This window comes from Rhinoderma darwinii, chromosome 8, assembly GCF_050947455.1.
Source record: "Rhinoderma darwinii isolate aRhiDar2 chromosome 8, aRhiDar2.hap1, whole genome shotgun sequence".
Lineage (NCBI taxonomy): Eukaryota > Metazoa > Chordata > Amphibia > Anura > Rhinodermatidae > Rhinoderma > Rhinoderma darwinii.
In genome coordinates, this window is record NC_134694.1 from 85,752,755 (window position 1) to 85,772,659 (window position 19,905).

The following is a 19,905-nucleotide window of genomic DNA, read 5'->3' on the forward strand; positions in this document are numbered from 1 at the left end:
TTGAACATGTAACTAAGTATTATTGCGCTTGAGAAAGGCTGCGGAGCTGAAATATTGCATCATAAGAGATCTGTCATGGCTCCTGTACAAAAAAGAAGCCATAACAGTGTGAACAGAGCCTTATTTCAGATATGGTTTGCATAAGGCCTCATGCACACATCCATTGCCCGTCGTACGGCTGCTAATGACGGGTCCATGAAACAGGAACTGCACGCGGATGGCTTCCGTGTGCAGTCCGTTGTTTCAACGGACCAAATGAATGAAATGTCAGAGACTTTTTCTTCAAAAACGGACAGGAGTAGGACCTGTTCTATTGTTGTCGGAACGGCCACACGGTTCCGTTAAAACGACGGAAGCGTGCAAGGCCCCATAGAAATGAATGTGTCAGTGTGCTATCCATTACAAAACGAATTGCACCCTGAAGAAAATAACTGAAGTGGGCATTAGTAGAATTTATATTCTTCTACGGGTCTAAGAACTTTGAAATGTATCCAAATATTTACACCATACCCTAAAAACCCTCTAAAACCTAGGTTGGCAACCAGTAGATCAAGATTTACTAGTAGATCCTTGAAGAATCCTGAGGTGATCACTGAGGCATTAGGCTGGCCAAACACATCAGATAGCGGTTGGCTGAATACACATTTTGCCGACCGCTATACCTCCCGATCCCTCCATACACAAGAACTCGGTCGAGCATGTATGTATTTTTAATAGGGAGAGGGGAAGTTAGCCGCTGCCAGACACCTCTGACGGATGCTCATCTTTCATAGGAACAAAAGGATCGAGCATGATGAAATCCAACTGTCCGATCCTTCTTTCCCCTGACATCTGCCGTCGGTGCAAAGATGGGAGGCCTCTACACATTGATGATTTCAGTAGCACCAACTGCTATCTAGTTGCGACATGAATCTAATGTGCATGGCCACTTTTAGTTCAACAGTGAGAGCACTTCAGTCCACAAGATTTAGACTACAGCAACGCAATTTTTATCACCATAGCCCTCAGGAAGCCTCCGTTTTTGTTTGTAACCATGCTGGCTGATCCATTCTTCCCTCGTCCAATAAAACAAATTGCATTTTCAGTGTGAATGGGACCTCATTCACCCAATGGATGACAAGAGAGTGTTATTTTGCCATCCGTCAGTATTCCATACTGCCCGGGCTTACTTTTTGTTTTTCAATAGAAGCCCAAGGGTGACATATCACTGTAAGCCATTACAGTGGAATACGTCGGAAAATCCTCCCCCGACCTATGGCTCTGATGTTCACTGTGAACGCAGTGTGAATAGAGTCTTCTAAGAAAATATGCGGTTTCGGCTAAAAAAAATAATCAAAAAAAAATCAAAAAAAAATCAAAAAAAAAAAATCGAGGAAACGTTTGCAAACTGAAATTTTTATTATAACATACGTTTGTGAAAAATCTAAATCATCATGTGAAAATAGTCCAGTGTATGGCCTAAAAATGATGACTTTTCTGTGAGGAAAAAGACACTTATATTATGGTAGCTCTTAAGAGACATAATTACTATATAGTTTAGAGCAGTGGCAGATAAAAATAATTTCTAGCAGACATAAAAAGAAAACATCTGAACATCTGTCTCCCCATGAGAGGAATTCTACACAAAGTGCGACAAACCTGAAATGTTTAATAGTTCAGGATATTTTCACTGTTTCCTTTTCTCTTGTTTATATCAAAGGAGATTTCTATTCCACCCTTTCCTGCCTCCTGGACATTTTTAAATGACGGTTTATCTTAATTGTATTGTATGCTGGATACACCACAGGTGTTATTTTTATTCTTTGTGTCTACAGAATTTCTTAATGTCTGCATTCAAAGGACCACTGCAAATATTACATAAACCAAGTGAAACGCCTTGGGTAAACAGCTGGTGGAAAACTAAAAAGGCATCCATTGTTTCATGTACAGTAGATAAAGATTTATTTGCAACATGCAATTCTTAATCCATGCAAATGCAAATGAACTGTAATAATTGAATGGCATAATAAGCCGTAGGCCCCGTGCACGTCACTTTTTGGCCATACATTTACATCGGGAAAGCTCCCGATGTAAAAGCTAAAGACATCCATAGAGTCCTACAGAGTGTCAGTTTGGCCTCCGTTGGGCTGTTATACATCAGTATACCTTTTTTATTGAAGGATGGAATATTGTAGTAGACTAGAGTGTAGAAGCAGCGTCTATAGTTTACCATTGGAGTCTATGGGCGAGGTATGCCACTGTATAGCATACGTCAAGCATATATACGTTTAATGTATATGTCATGGGCTTTCAAATAGCCTTTCATGATGTATACATTAAACAGATGCCAGATTAGTCTAACAGTGGCATCCATCACCCATAGACTAGAATGGGATCACAGGGTCATGAGAATTCATGACATATATAAGTTTAACCTATACTACTAAACTCTATGGTGACAGATGCCACGGTTAAGGAATCGGTAACAGCCTCCATTTAACATAGACATCGAGGGCTTATCCTGCATATATTTTAAGTGTAAGTTAAAGACGTGATGTGTACAATATATATGTTTCTAAGTATTGGTCATCAGTGCTAAGTCATGTGGTGTATTCAAAGTTAGATATATTGATGGATACAACTCATAGTATGGTGCTTTCTCAGAGCAAAGTGGTTGAATGCATAAAAGGAGCATAGAGCCGAAGTGCTGTGCCCACTTTCAGGATGACCCCATCATTGTCATTTGTGAATATGTTCTGATCTCAACACTGGCGAGAAAGTTCTAGTCATCCTTACATCCATTAACTACCAATGTGTCTCAAAGCCGTTCTGCCAAGGTCAATGAACTAATCTAAAACTTTACCTCTTTTTCTACTAAGATGTAGACTTGCTTAAATGTTAATTACATTTCAGTTAACATCTCTACTTGGACCTCAAGACTTTTCTGGTGCAGTACTCATGGTCCCTTCAATAACAAAGCTTTCTTGGTCCTGAGACAGAACACTATCCTCACTCAATTGCGCCAACACCATGTTTCACAGTTGGTATGATTATCTTACTGTGGAAAAGGGTTTCTTTTGTGCTTTTTTAACCAGTTCCCAGTACTTAATAGGATGTCATGGCGAGTAGGTCGAGCCCTTGAACCGCTGTTCTATTAAGTAATGTAAATAGTGCGGGAACATCCGACAGCGACATCTAGTGGATAAACAGAGGGAGAGGGCACCCGCTGCCACCTAATCGGTGCTCCCACAATGTGACTGCGGTATGCCTATGTTTTGCCACGGCAGTTGGGGGCCTGAGAGCCTCATGTCTGCCATGTGTATGCGCCTAGTGGGCCTGGCCATACCATAGGCATATTATGGCACTTGCAGGCAATAATACACTGCAAAACAAAGTACTACTTAAGCGATCAGAGACATTCAAGTCCCCTAGTGGGACTAAAAAAAAACAAAAACGAATAAATAAAATTTATTGCAAAACAAATAAAATTAAAAAAATAGGTTTAAGTGTAAAAAAACAAATACAATTTTCCTATAAAAAAAATACACTTCGAGTGCAAAATTAGTGAAAGTCAAAAAATTTTTCACTGTGCGCTATTATATAGGTCGATACGAATGCAGAAATACCAAATATGTACAATGCAAACATTTATTCCAAATAACATGTCGGAATACTTTTTTAACCCCTCCCCCTGTAAAAACGTTAACCAATGAGTTATATGTACCTCAAAATTGTACCATTGAAAAATATAAATAGTAGCAGAAAAAACAATCCCCTTATAAAGCCACATCAATGGAAAATAAAAAGCTTTTATTGTACAAAAGAAGTAATATAAAAAAAAATAAAAAAAAAAAAATGCACATAAGTGTTATTGACGTAAATGTATCAACCCGTCAAATAAAGTTAACATTTTATATTTAGTATACAATAAATGGTCTGAAAAAGTAAAAAAAAAAAAAAGCCAGGAATGCGGTTCTCCCCATGAAAACATTTAGAATAGTTAATCAATTCGTTCTAGGTACACCGAAATTGAACTATTGAAAAATATAACTGGTCCCGCAAAAAATAAGCCCTAAAACAGCTACGACAGCGGGAAAAAAAAAAAGTTGTGGCTCTCGGAATCCGATCTTAAAAGACACAGTGTTTTGTTTTTTATTTTTTTAAGGTCAAAATAGGCCACATTCTTTTAGGGGTTAAGGTCTAGAGAAACCGTTCTACAAATAAAACTTGTAACTTTTGAAAAGCTGCGTTCACAATTCTCTATGATAGGTCTATAGGACCATATATTTTTTGACAAAGGCAGGATCAGATCCCATGAGTGGAAACCAGGGAACCCTCTCCTCTGATGGGATAAGATCCAGTTTTTGGCAATAAATATACAATGCTCCCACTGACTGATCTTCTAGAAGTATAAATGCAGCCAAGTGCTCCATTCATATATCCGTATTACCGCTCCATGTTAGATATTTAGAACCATGGATGGGAAATGTTTTCATCCTCTTAGATCAGGAAACCTTGCTTTGGGAAAGGCTTTCATGATGCCATATCATGAGATCTGATCTCGTCTTAGGGCTCATGTATATGTTTATACCAAAGCTTTGTGCATGAGCCCTAACTCACATGGCTAAAACAAAATATTCTACAAGACCTGATCAAACAAGAGCAAAACAGTACATTGAGAACATGATACATGTTCTATCATAAAAATACTTTGCTTTTACCTAATAGTTTGTCTAAATAAAACTTTTATACTTTTTCTTTTTTAAGGCCCTGTTCACAATGAGTTTTTCTGCAGGTAGAAAAAAATCTGCCTCAGAAATCCTTTAGGAATTTTGAACTGCCTGCGCTTTTTTTCCAGTGTTTTTTCGTTTGCGGACATTGAATCTAAAGCAAGGACCGTGGGCAAAAAATGCTGTGAAAAATGCTTAGCAACGAGTGCCGCAGGTTTTTCCTGCCTCTTATTGATTTCAATGAGAGGTCAGATGGAGAACGCGCGGCAAGAAAGAAAATGCTTATTTTATTCCCCCACGAGCAGCCAAAAGCCGCTCGAGAAAAAACGCCTCTGCCTCCCATTGAAATCAATAGGGAGCGATTTCGGATAATTTTTGGCGCCGATTCCAAAACTGTTTCCGCGTCAAAAACAGTGCCAATAAACTCTGTGTGAACTGACCCTAAGGATTGTCACAAATACATTATGATCAATTCCACAGTATTATTAGCCGAATTGTCCTACAGATTTAATGCGCAACCCGACCTCACCCAAACACAGTAAAAATTTCCGCCCACCTGATTTAATGAGACCATTTATATACATGTAGTATGTAGAGGGTTTTCCTTTCAGATATTTAAGGGTTAAATAAAGTTGTTTTTTTTATATTCAGTATAAAACCTCACCAGTGAGTGATTGAAATATCAGACAACGGTTTTCAATTGAGGAGATAAAAATATGTACTAACCATAACTTACATCAAATAAAGCAGATGATGACTGTACGCACGGCTGTGTCAAAGAACAGTGTTCAGTAGTGGAAGCATTGAAGACGTTTTATCAGGCGCCGCTGTTCTTTTTCCTCTAATGAAACGAAATTAACTGGACTTTTTTTTATTATTATTATTATTTGTGGCGTGATTATGATTTAAATGTTGCTTCAAAAGCCCAATTTATGCCAAACCCGAATGTATTAAACGCCAGAGATACGTGAAAAAGCAACACTTAAGCATTTAACATAAAGCCATCTAGTCATTAAATATCTATTTTCAAACATAGTAATCTAGTCTGCGCTAAAAAGTCAACTATTACAGAAATTGCTTCAGGTAGAACTCATTTGTCACAGTATCATAAAATAAAAGGGGGCAGAATTGAAATAGAAAAGCGCTTTTGGATTTAGAAATTAGTAGCATGTTGTGTACGAGATGGAGATCCGAGAACCAGCATCAAAGTGTTTGTCGACTACACAAATATTGTATTTCCACACAAGAGGTTTACTTTAAAATCAGTTGTTATAATGACGTTCCTTAATCCATCTCTGGTCTTTATCTTTGCAGGGCCGGCATGTTAAAACTGGACAACTAGCAGCAATAAAGGTCATGAATGTCACAGAGGTAAGTTGGTTGTGGTTGGTCTTATAATGTGACAATGTTATGTTATCAGAGTTTGCTGGTGCTTTTCACGATATATTAGGAAACTGTATAAACAATGAATAACAGTGAGAGCCATTCAAGAATACACAAGGAATTCAGGCCCAATAAACATCCGTGTGCTGTCCGTTGAATTAACCAACAGCCCATGGACACATTTTCACGCAGCGAGTGTCCGTTGCGTGAAACTCACTGCATGTCCGAGATTGGTGCGTTTTTACGCACCTTGTCGCCCATTGAAGTCTTTGTGTGCGTGAAAACTAAGGACAGCACACGGACTACATCCATGTGCTGTCCGTGTTTCCCGCATCAGTTACCAAGAAATGCAGAGAAATTATAAAAAAAAAACAAGTGCTTGCAAATGTAAAAATTCATGCGACACGCAAAGCACACTGATGCCAACACACAACTAACGCTGGTGGCACACTGCTGGAAATACGCTGCGTTTTATAAGTGCGCAAATCGGACACACGCTCATGTGAATGTAGCCAAACTCCTCCTGGTAGTCCGGAGATCCTCTCAACTGCAGAGAGAAGTGCAAATTGATCAGGAATGACTGAATTTAATTTCTAGTAATAAATAAACTGGAACAATCACAAAATAAGAGCAAAACAAAACAACAAAAAAAAGCACAAAAACAAAAAAAATACAAAAAAACTCACATAACTTATATTATCTAGATGCTTAATAGTAATTTGTCACTATCGTTTTCTTTTGTCATTTCAGTAGGTGTGGGAGTAGGGGTGTAAGTGGACATTAAGGGGGCTAGGCTGCTTTGTTGATTACCCTGATCAACGAGGTATAAGTACAACAGTAAGAGTGTATCCACACGGTGCGGTTGAGTCGCATTGTTTGCTTGCGTGGCCGAAAACCGCACCAAAAAAAAAGGATGCGTTTTTACCTTGATTTGCTGCGGTTTTGCAGTTAGCATGAAAACCGTGGCAAACGGTGGTAAAAACGCATGCATTTTTTTATGCGGTTTCTACTGCATTGCAAAAAAACACAGCAAAACTGCACCATGTGAATACACCCTAAGTGACAGTATACTCATATAGGTCATTGGATAAGTGAGGTAAAATGCAGCACCTAAAACAGTCACATCCACAGAACTGATCCCAGCTTTATTTATCAGACTTGCCCATCAATCAGTTAACCCAAGGATCCCACCTTCTCTGGATCTCTAGGGGAAGCACAAACAATTAGGGCTTGTATGTCGGTGTCTTGTATGGCAGCCGGGGTCCTAATAAGGGCCCCCAGGTCTGCCTCTAGTTAATGCCTGCTAGGCCATGCCAGAGGCTATCTCTATATTCCGTTCTATATATTCTGCCAAGAATGGTATTGATTCCTATCAGGAGAATGAAAGAAAATCCTGCCACCAATTTAGGTCTCGTTCACATCTGCGTCGGAGGTTCCGTTAAGAGCCTCCATCGCAGATCCGGCTGAGATTACCGGAGACAATAGCGCAGCATGCTGCGTTATTGTCTCCGGTAAAACCACGGACACCCCAACGGAAAACTGTCAGAACCCATTAAAGTTAATGTGTTCTGTTGTCCGCCGGTGGTATCCGTTGTGCAAGGGAACCGTTGCTTGCGCAATTCCCTTGTTTTGCTTCTCTGACGAAGCAGAACAATGGAATAACACAACGCAGATGTGAACATAGCCTAGAACATTTGTTTTCCAGTGCATTTAGGATAATAAATGCAAGTTATATTTGTGGTTGGTTCAAAAGCATCTTTGCCTTTTTATAAATTAATCTATTGTATACAATTAATGGCGACAAGCAAATCTGCAGGCACTCCCTGTGGAGCCATAGTATGCCTCTATGTGGCACCATGATAGAAAATCATGGCATGTTCTTTTTGCGGAATCTCATGGAACCCATAAAAAAAACTTGAGTGCGCCTCCATGTAAAATTAAAGGCACATAAAGGTTCAGCATGGATGCTCAACCTTAACATATTTGGGGTTATTATGCTGGGAGTTGTATTTTTCTAACAGCCAGAGAGACACAGGTTGGGGACCAGCAATATGTAGTATGGAGTACTTGAGAATAAATACCTGGACGAAACTTTGGAAAGCAGAATGAAAACATCTACATTGCTAAATGCGCTTTGAAAATGAGAAAACAGTTCACAATACAACAAAGGTTTATATTCGAAAGCAACTTTCTAATAACATCCTTTACTGTAGGATTATATAAAGAGGTATATACTCTTGTGAAAAGTTCCCTTTAAGCATTTTATTCTGGATATCGTTCATGAAATCCACAGAAATTACAAATACGGTAAAAGAATTCAAAGAGTTCATAGTCATTTTCCATTTTCATGCTTGAGCAGTATATTAAACATATCTCTCTGCAGAGCAAATAACCTGTGCACAGAATGATCCGTTACTTGCCCTTGAGTGCTCAACTAGTTTACAAGGAGTGCATCCCTCCACGGCAGAAGAAAACACTTGTGTCACTACTGATCAGTTAAAATGGGAATTGTTAAAGACATTGATGCAATTGTGGCTGTAGGTACGAGGCATAGAAAGGATAGTGTGAGCGTAAAGGGTATAGAAATAAGCATGCTGCTCCATAAAGAAAGGTATAAGGGCACGTTATTGGTTTACATCTCGCATCCTCTACTGTCGGGGTTTTTAGTGGAAATCTTATTGTAAATTATTTACCCGGAAAAAAAACGACTAAAAAATATTTATTTTCCTGATTGCTTCCAGTTTATCTGTTCCCAGGGATAGCTCACAGATGACTTCCTGTAGCAGTATGTCGCTCCTGTCGCGACCCTTCACACGAACTTTGTGTTTTTTAAGAGACATCCAGTCTTTTAGGTCCTAGTGACTTTTAGGAAAAAAGCTGCCAAAATCATAGCCCGGGCACTTTATTAGCCAAATAATATAAAACAAAAAAATTCTATTCAAGTTACCTGCCTGGTGAATACATCCATCAGGGGGACCATCTCTATGCAACACACTCAATAACTTGGAAACAAATAGTTAAAAAGGGGGCCATATAAGTTCTCAATGTGACTTTATCTTGCAATAGACAGACAATACCTTTATTTGGACTAGTTTTTTTCTTTAAAAAGGCAACCAAATATTGAAGGGATAGAACATCCTTTTAACCCAAATATATTCCGAAAAACACCCCTAATTTTTGTCCGATCAATAGATTTCCATTGCCAACATTTGGGTCTGCAGTACAAGGCGACTTGTTACCTATCACAGAGACAGGATTACTGCTGCTTCAATAGTAGCAGGTGACCCTGTCACTTGGTGGAACAGTCCACCTATTGACTAAGGCCTGATGCACACGAGCGTGAATCACATCCATGTGACGGTTGTTAAAACAACGGCCGTCACACGCTCATGCATTTCATTGCGGACGTTCACACGACCGTTGTTTCAACGGAGCGTGCGAACGCTCCGTTGAAAAATAGGACATGTCCTATTTTACTGCGTGTCACGCATCCCTCCATAGACTGTAGTCTGTGGGAGATCCACGACAACGCGTCCCGCAGGGGTCCACCTCGGACATGGAAAACGACAGTTTTTCATGTCCAAGGTAGGCTACGCTCGTGTGAAGGAACCCTAAAAAAATGTTTGGCCTTGATTTGGAGTTACTTAAAAGAAAAAAGAAAGAATAACATTTTTGAATATTAATGAAGCGGTGCTACAGATCCATACATCGTGGATCTGTTATACGACTGTGTGCATAAGGCATGGAAACCAATCAGCTTCTTTTTTTCCAGAGTATTTTAGTATTATTTTTTATTTTATTTTTAAATAGATGCAATGTAGTTTGTTTTTTTGAGCAACCACCCCCCTACAATTCCTCCTCCTCCACTCCAGCAAAGGACCTATGAGGCTTAGAACTTAGGCCTCATAAAGATGGCATATTGTACCTGTATTTAACTCTTCATATTCTGTGTAACACCTGCTTCTCTGTGGCCCTACTGAATTTACGGCACCACTGAACCACATGGTGCTTTAAGTTTTTATCAGTAGAACCGCAGGTGTCACATTTAGAATACGGATAGTTAAACTAAAGCACAATTACAGTGGTCCACAGCTGCTGCTCCTTCATTGTGCCGGAAAAGTGGTGAATGCTGCTGGATTAGGATTAGATACAGTTGCGCTTAAAAACAAAAACCAAGGATTTGTGGCCACTGTTGGAAATGACCAGATAAGCCCTCATAGAATATTCCTAAAAAAAAAAGTCTTTTGTTTGTCAACGCGTTTCGACATCAAGACGAGGACTAAAGGTGCACTTATCATTACACTTGTCATCCTGGTGATGGATACAGTTTAGTTACAGTTTATTATTATTCTATTGAGGTTATTAATATATTAAATTATGTAGCATTACATAATTAAAATTGTGTATACTGTATAAAAGGCAAGGTAGTATTTTGTATTTACATGTAGAATTTATGGACATTATAAGAGGACTTAGTTATTCCCTGCTTTGTTGACGGGGTTTAAACATTGTTTTAATTTTCAGAATTATTAACAAATATTGCTTGCCTCACACAACTTTTAGTTAAACAGGAATATTCTTGATTTCTAATCCGAGTGCCACACCCAAGTGTGATTTATTCTGTGACTATCTGTAAACCAGTGACTGTAGTTGGAGGTCAATCCAGCCAGCTGTATTTATTTACTACTAGGTCCGCAGGAAATACATTACTGAGAACTCACGCTGGATCTATAAATCTACACTCCTCATACAACTTATCATTAAATATCCAGTGATCCAAGTCTTTTGTAATAAATTAAATTGCGGCAAATAAAAGCGTCTCAATAATTGTGAGGGTTGTGTTGTCTACAGACATCATAGCGGAAGGGAAGAAGAGCTCTTACCGTGGTTGAAGGTCGATGAGCAATAAAAGCTGAAAAATGGCACATGGTCCGCAAATATAAGTAGTTGTTTGTTCAGATGTTCATCTAAAGAACAATAACAAAACGCTGCTTTAATTGAAGTATAAAAGCTTTATTAGTCAGTGGACCAAATGGAACAGTTACGTGGAGCCATCTGTAGAGAGTTCTGGGGATCTGAAACTCTCAAACCAAGTATTAACAAACCACTGAAAATCTGTAATACTATTTACTTTGGCTACAGCTCTTTAACCTTTTGCAAACTTTTACTTAAAGACTTGTATAAACAATTCCCTAATAGGCCTTTATTACTAGAACGCTTCGTTCCCATATGGAGGATGCAGGAAGGTGTATATATATAGTCAACAAGAGATTTTTTTATGCAAAAAAAAAACCAAAAAATAAAACTTATTACTTCTGCAGGGAAAACATAAATGTGCCAACCAAAGAAATGCCAATATAAAAGTGCTATCATCAACAGTGCCCGAATAATACAAAACACTGATCTCCTCCAGTGTCCTACCTGCACCTAACAATCCCTTCTCAAAAGCAAGCCACCCCAGAGATGGATCTACAGTAGCTTCCTAAACCAGCTATGGATGCCACACACTTCGCTATGACCGTTCTCTGCTTTGGGTAATGGGGAAAGAGGGGCTGCTCAACACAGGAACTTACACGTGAGCAGCCATATAAAATCAAAGCCAATTTCTTCCTGTACCAATCTTTTCGCTACGGGGACAAGTAGGGTAAAAAGAATGAGATGTCCAGGAATACATGGCTGTCTCCCTAAATCTTGGAAACAAGTTTGGCATGGAGTCGGACAGTCAGGAAGAAGTCCAAAGAAAAAAAAATTATATGAAATGAAAAGAAAGTCTCTTGATCCTGTCTCACAATCTCCTTTGCCTTTGGAAAATTGCATAGGATCATATTTATGTACGATTCCAAGCAATATATAAGACTGACAGTCGTGTCGTGCTCAGGGTATTTTTATCATAAAGCTGCTGTATGTAAATACATATGGGAAATTGCTTCATCCTTTTAAGACGACTCCTTACAAACAACATACAAGGATAGAGATCAGCGGTGCAGTATCCAGTGTAGACGCATCACAGTTCATTACATGTCCGTCCACACTCCACATCTACCCGCCTCATATTGCTGGATTTTTGACACCTTGTATAGCAGTTAATAGGAATGCTACAACATGATTTATCTGAAGACAACTTAACATTTTGTGTTTTCCCTTTGGTTATACAGCACATTTCAGTTTCTGTTATCACTAACTATGAAATTCATGCTGCAAACAGGGCTTAAAACAAAATGTCATCTTTTAGTTATAGAGGCCTCATCCGGTCTCTGCCTCAAGACACAAGCCAACACTAAATAAAATTTACTGCATTTGTACAGTATTCATTGAAGAAACATACTTTTTATTGAATTATTTCGTTTCCACTAACCCCTTAAATGGTTATTCACAACTTTAAGGTCTGACAGAGAGCTGGGACCTAGAGAGAAGTGAATTTTCCGAAATTCATTTAGAGTCCAATTATGTCGAACCGGCAATCAGATTCGATTCAGACCAAATACAATTGTTGCAAATCAAAAGCGCCCTGATTGTACTGAATAGTCGTGTATGACCCTCTCAGGTCTTCCAGCAACATATATGGCTATGAGTAAATATTACTCCATTTATCTGAAAAAAAAAGTTGTGTCACTTGAACACAGGTTGATGTATGACTGATGCAAAATAACATACCAATTTTTGGTGGTACTATTCCAATCATGCAAAACAATGAGTGATGTCATGTCTGTTGCTTCTATCGGCAGGCAGCAGCACGCTACCAGCACCAGGACTTAAAGAGGCTCTGTCACCAGATTTTGCAACCCCTATCTGCTATTGCAGCAGATCGGCGCTGCAATGTAGATTACAGTAACGTTTTTATTTTTAAAAAACGAGCATTTTTGGCCAAGTTATGACCATTTTCGTATTTATGCAAATGAGGCTTGCAAAAGTACAACTGGGCGTGTTGAAAAGTAAAAGTACAAGTGGGCGTGTATTATGTGCGTACATCGGGGCGTGTTTACTACTTTTACTAGCTGGGTGTTCTGATGAGAAGTATCATCCACTTCTCTTCAGAACGCCCAGCTTCTGGCAGTGCAGATCTGTGACGTCACTCACAGGTCCTGCATCGTGTCGGCACCAGAGGCTACAGTGGATTCTGCAGCAGCATCAGCGTTTGCAGGTAAGTCGATGTAGCTACTTACCTACAAACGCCGATGCTGCTGCAGAATCATCTGTAGCCTCTGGTGTCGATGTGTCCTCGCTCGTCTGACACGATGCAGGACCTGTGAGTGACGACACAGCGTGATCTCTCGAGAACACGCTGTGTCTGCACTGCCAGAAGCTGGGCGTTGTGAAGAGAAGTGGATGATACTTCTCATCAGAAAGCCCAGCTAGTAAAAGTAGTAAACACGCCCCGATGTACGCACATAATACACGCCCAGTTGTACTTTTACTTTTCAACACGCCCAGTTGTACTTTTGCAAGCCTCATTTGCATAAATACGAAAATGGTCATAACTTGGCCAAAAATGCTCGTTTTTTAAAAATAAAAACGTTACTGTAATCTACATTGCAGCGCCGATCTGCTGCAATAGCAGATAGGGGTTGCAAAATCTGGTGACAGAGCCTCTTTAAATTTAAATTGATTTATTTAAAATAATTTTTTTGAAGTATAACAGCATTGTATAAATGCTTGACGCAGAACAATATGACAACTGTTGGTGGTACTGAACCAACAGTTCGAGGATAATAAATATTCTGAAGTCATAGGAAAGGTAATTTCACAAAGTAAAGTCAAAATATGAGAATTTTGTGGACAGAAATATCACAGAACAGCGACCTTAAAAACCTACAGCTCTTCTGCTACATAGTTGGACTTCAGTCCTATAAATGGAGGTAAAACGCTGGGATCCATAAATTTCTCTGGACATCGATAATGAAAAAGAACCTCTGTGATGTCACAACACAGCAGCATAGTACACAGATAATGCACACAGAGATGTCACAACACAGCAGCATAGTACACAGATAATGCACACAGTGATGATGTCACAACACAGCAGCATAGTACACAGATAATGCACACCGTGATGATGTCACAGTGCAGAGATTGAACTCTGATATTCTATTATATGGTAGAATGGCTGTTGGATATTTTCAGGCCCTACTGCCAAGATGCTACTGCAACCATTGCACAATAATCAATTATTGCCAACTTCTATGGCTGGGTTCACACATTGTGTTAATGTGTTGCGCACCCTAAAAACGGTGCAGCAAAACCGCACGCATTTTACCATAGTTTAGTGATGCAGTTGTTGGCTGCATGGTTTTTACAAGTGAAACAGATTTATTAGCATAATTCAACTGCGTCCAATAACCACATGGCAAATCCAATGGAACAAGGGGGAAAAAAAATATATATATTTTTTTTAGCGGACAATTGACAGAATGGACATCTGCTCAACAAGATCAGTTTGAACCAGTTGTTATAATAATAATAATAATAATAATAATAATAATAATAATAATAATAAAAAAGAGAGAAAAAAACCCCAATTGCCTTCTATATACAAGGCTGCAGCACAGGGACAGACACTGATTTCAGGGACTGCAGGATGCTCTCGGTCAGTGTTGGGTCATCTGGACTTCAGTCAGGAAATGCTGCTGTATCATCTTACAGGGCGGGTATGAAACACAGATCCTAAAACAAGCAATGGATTACATTACCTCCCTGGTGCTTATGCAGCAGTACTTCATATCCTGTTTTCTGTCATCATCTAATATCATTTTCTAGAAAGTTCTCCCACAAGGCACAAATGTAAAATCTATCATTTGATCATCCAAAAGTTAATGATGGATATGTCAATACATTATATGCAAGAAAGCAGAGGAAGCAGCAGAATTCTTCCGGTTGATAAAATGATGGTTGTAACATTTAGGCTTTGTTCACATCTGCGTTGGAGGCTTTTGTTAGGGGCCGCCATCGCAGATCCGGCCGGAGAAAAAAGTGCACCGACGGAAAGCAGACGGAACCCATTAAAGTCAATGGGTTCCATCGGGCGCCGGTAGTGTTCGTCGGGCAAAGGAATTGTTGCTTCCGTTATTCCCTTGTCCTGCTTCTCTGACGTAGAAGAACAACGGAACACACCGACGTACGTGTGAACATAGCCTTAACTCACAGGCATAGAATGGTTTCTCAAAATGATCAGTGCTTTCAATACTCTATTTGGGTGTGAATGATAACTGCAGGAAATATCCCAAACTGGAATAAAATGACTTTATTCTGCTTTAAAGAGGTTTTCTGCTTTTTTTAAATCACTGTACAAATGAGTTCTACAATTCTCTAATATACCTTGGGTTTCAATTCCTCCCTATTTATTTTTTAAGATATTTGTTTGTGGAGTGAATAAGAACACTGTTTACATACAGAGGCTACAAACCGATATACAGCTAGTTCTGCAATTATATGGAGTCTAGGCAATGCTCTGTGAGCTAAACAGCCTGGACTCCAGACTGATACATTGTGGCAAACTACCAGAGAGATTTGTGCAGCTGCTGATTATCTATTTAGCTCACAGAGCATTGCCTAGACTAGATGCAATTGCAGAACTAGCTGTACAGACCTGGCCAAAAGTGAGACTGACACAAACTTTGCTTTGCACAAAGTTTGCCGCTTCAGTGTTTTTAGATTTTTTTAGTCAGATGTTTCTATGCTATACTGAAAAACAATTATAAGCATTTGGCTTCGTCCACATCTGAGTCGGGACTCCGTTCATGGGTTCTGTCAGTGCTTTCCGTCAGGGGAACCGATGAACGAAATCCAATCAGAAACCATAGATTTCAGTTTGTCACCGGTGTAAGGGTTCCGTTGTTTTGACGGAATGAATAGCGCAATCGACTACGGTACGGATTCCGTCAAAACAACGGAACCCTTACACAACAGTGACAATCGGAAACCATTTGCACCGGATCCGTCAGCATTGAAATCAATGGTGATGCAAACGGAAACCTGTGGTTTCCGTTTGGATTTCGTTTGTGGGTTCCCCTGACTGAAAGCACCGACGGAACACATGAACAGAGTCCCGACACAGATGTGAACAAAGCCTTTCATCGGTTTTTAATCTTTTATTGACATATACATAAAGTTTATGCAAAGACTCAATATTTACAGTGTTAACCCTTCTCTTTCAAGACTTCTTCAATTCGCCCTAGCATTCTGGATATCAAATTCTGGGCAATATCCTTACTGATTGCAACTCATTCTTGCCTAATCAGTGCTTGGAGTTTATCACAATTTCTGTGTTTTTATTTGTCCACTTGTTTTGAGGATTAACCACAGGTCCTCAATGGGATTGAGATCTGGGAAGTTTCCTGGCCATGGACCCAAAATTTCAAAGTTTTGTTCACCGAGCCACTTACTAATCACCTTTGCCTTGTGACATGGCACTCCATCATACTAGAAAAAGCATTGTTCATCACTAAATTGTTCCTGGATCATTAGGAGAAGTTGCTCTTGGAGGATGCTGAGATACCATTCTTTGTTCATGGAAGCGTTCTTAGGCAAAATTGTGAGTGAGCCCACTCCCTTGGATGAAAAGCAACCCCACACATGAATGGTCTCAGGATGCTTTACTGTTGGCATGACACAGGACTCACGGTAGCGATCACCTTTTCTTCTCTGGAAAATCATTCTTCCAGATGTCCCAAATAGTCTGAAAGGGGCTTCATCAGAGAAAATAACTTTACCCCAGTCCTCTGCAGTCCAATCCGTGTACTTCCTGTAAAATGTCAGTCTGTCCTTGATGTTTTTCTTGGAGAGAAGTGGCTTCTTTGCTGCCCTTCTTGACATCAGACCAGCTTCCAAAAGCCGTTGCCTCACTGTGCACGCAGATGCGCTGATACCTGCCTGCTGCCATTCTTGAACAAGTTCTGCACTGGTGTTGAACCAATCCCATAGGCTGAATCCTATTTAGGAGACGGTCCTGGCACTTGCTGGACTTTTTTGGATGCCCTGAAGCCTTCCTCACAGCAATTGAACCTCTCTCCTTGAAGTTCTTGTTGATACAATAAATGGTTAATTTAGGGGCAATCTTACAAGCAGCATTGTCCTTGCCTGAAAAGCCCTTTTGACGCAAAGCAATGATGACTTCTTGTGTTTCCTTGGAAGTAATCATGGTTAACAGAAGAAGACAATGATTTCAAGCACCACCCCCCTTTTATAGCAACCAGTCTGCTCTTATAATTCAGTCAGCATGACAGGATGATATCAGCTGCCTTGTCATCGTTAACACTTTCTCCTGAGCTAAGGAGAAGATCAATGAAATTATGTTAGCAGATCATTTTGTGGCGGGGCAGAAAAGCAGTGGAAATGGGGTTTTTGTGATTAAGTTAATTTTCATGGCAAGGAAGGAGTTTGCAATTAATTTTAATTAATCTGATCACTCTTCATAACAATCAAGAGTTAATGCAAATGGTCACTATAAAAACTGAAGCAGCAAACTTTTTGAAAATTTGTGTCACTCAAAACTTTTGGCCAGTACTGTATGTGGGTATGAGGCTCTGTATGTAAACCGTGTAAACCGTGTTCTCAGTGGCTTCGCTATCGGGTTCGCAGTGGTCGCAATTGCAACCGTGACCCGAAGCCAGGGGGCTGTGGCCCCCGAACCACATCTCTCCATAATTACTGTAGTTACAGGGGCCTATGCAGCAAAACTACAGTAACAGTATATCTACCCACCTCGCTCCTGAGCAAGGTCCAGGCGCAGTTCTACGTCCTGACACCTTTCAGCATCACAACACTATGTGCCAACGTCGTGACGCTGAATGATGTCCGGACCCGTGCTGTGCCTGGAGGTGAAGAGGACCCGATTCAGGAGCGAGGAGGGTAAGCATAAGAATACTGTTCCGGGCAATGCATCTAATCATATCATTAGTGATACAGGGCCCCAATAGACAGTATTAAACCCAATAGTATCACACAGGATAGGATTAGATACAGCCTGTATCTTATCCCATCATGTTTGATAATAACCCTGTATCCCCTGGCTGCTAGTGCTGCATCGATGGGTCATTTGGGAGACCCAGCGATGCATCTGAAAGCCGCGAGGAAAAGGGCCCAAGAAGGACTTTTGAACTGGGCCCCAGCCTAGACTGGATATCCTCAGCTTAGAGAAGGACTAGGAATGTACTGGTTTTCTGCCTCTGAATGTAAACAATAGTGTTCTCATTCATTGACAGCCAACAAATACCTTGAAAATGGTAAAGAGTTAAAAGCACAAAAGGCCCACATTTATTAAGACTGGTGTATATTAAATGAGATAGCTGAAATGATTTGTGCCAAATTAAAAGACGTTCACCATATATTAAATTAGGCGCATTTTGAACTATCACAGTATGAGCAGAAGGTTTGCACTAAAATTTGCACCATCTTCACCTATTTGTCATAATAAATGTTGTCTAAACTACATCTGCTTGGAGAACTCCCACTTTCCGTGTCACTTTTCAAATTTTGTTAGCGAAGAGAGAAATTTGACAAAAACGGCTTTGTAAATATGGCCAAGGTGTATTAGAAACATTTCATTTATACAGTGATTAAGAATTACTTACATAAAACCACAAAGCCGAGACAAATCCAACTAAACTTTTGATTATTCTTTGACTTTACTTGTCATGGTATTGCAGCGTTTTTTTCTAAATCTAGTTCACACACTGTACAGATGTTCTGCACGGATTTTAGGGTGTGCTGCAAAAATGCAAAACCATAACTTATCCTATTTGTTGTGCAATATTTATTTCTTTATTTAAATATCTCTAGCTATGGTAACTTTTTACACGTATAATACATATATAGCAGAGCTGAAGTACATGTCACGTTTTGGTCTTGTGACTGAGCGTCATTATCTCAAGGTCATACATGGTTTACCCTTTCATAGATATAACTTACGGTTACAGATGTAAGACCAGCAGAACCAAGTAGTCACGATTCTCGATTTCTGTTCCCAAAACATATCAACCCAGATTACATATAATTTAAGGAAGTTCCCTACTTCTACAACATGATATTACCAGCTAAAAAGTAAAGTAGGATTGTAAATGATGTGATGATTATTTGCTTTTTATGCAAAAAAATGTTGAGGGTCCTTTTTTGTGTTTTTGTTTTTTTAATTCTCACTAAAACACCCTTTCCTACTGACACCCCACCCCCCACGTCCGGGCTGGCCATGGCGGCATGTAAGCATTGCAGCCATGGCTCAGCCCATACAGGGCTCCTCTACCTTTTCCCTAATTTTACGTAGAACAGCTCTGTACAGGTTGCATGGCCGCTAATAGCAATAGTTCTGACTCATGCAGAAATATAACACTCGATCTGTTAGATTAAGCGATCACGTGAGAAACTCACATGGACACAGTGCAGAGCTGTTCCCCATACAATGTACAGGTAAAGGCGGGAGCCATGCCACTATGTCCACGTTTGGTCAAGGCCGGCCAGGGGGTGATGTGAGAATTAAAAAAATACTACATTTATAATAAAAAGCAAAGAAAGTTATTATATATCCTGTAACATGGCCACTTATGGGCAATCTCATCAACTATATCTGTCCCTGAATCTCAGCAATAATTTAATCGTACTATTGTCATATATGTATTTTTTGTTTTATAGGAAGAAGAAGAAGAAATAAAACTTGAAATTAACATGCTGAAGAAGTACTCCCATCACAGAAACATTGCTACTTACTATGGAGCCTTTGTTAAGAAAAGTCCAGTGGGTCAGGATGATCAGCTTTGGGTAACTATTAACGCTCGGATGGCCAGTTCCTTATATGATCTTATAAAACAAGTGCAATAGGGTCATT

General features: G+C 39.7%; 1 protein-coding gene and 1 long non-coding RNA gene across 3 annotated transcripts in view; one reads left to right on the plus strand and one right to left on the minus strand.

Annotated features, from left to right (window-relative positions):
• LOC142659590 (uncharacterized) overlaps nucleotides 1-13,977 on the minus strand; it is a 76,591-nt gene extending 62,614 nt beyond the window's left edge. Inside the window, exons 1-2 of one of the 2 annotated variants that reach the window (XR_012850345.1) lie at nucleotides 13,906-13,977; nucleotides 10,976-11,059 (exon numbers count right to left, since the gene is read on the minus strand). This is a non-coding gene — a long non-coding RNA (uncharacterized LOC142659590). Of the gene's footprint in view, nucleotides 1-10,975; nucleotides 11,060-13,892 lie in introns of both variants that reach the window. The other variant, XR_012850346.1, reaches the window with a different exon arrangement.
• Nucleotides 1-19,905, plus strand: part of NRK (Nik related kinase) — a 236,229-nt gene that overhangs the window by 51,754 nt on the left and 164,570 nt on the right. The window contains exons 3-4 of the mRNA XM_075835864.1: nucleotides 6,024-6,080; nucleotides 19,713-19,838. Coding sequence (XP_075691979.1) covers nucleotides 6,024-6,080; nucleotides 19,713-19,838 — 183 coding nt within the window. The remainder of the gene's footprint in view (nucleotides 1-6,023; nucleotides 6,081-19,712; nucleotides 19,839-19,905) is intronic.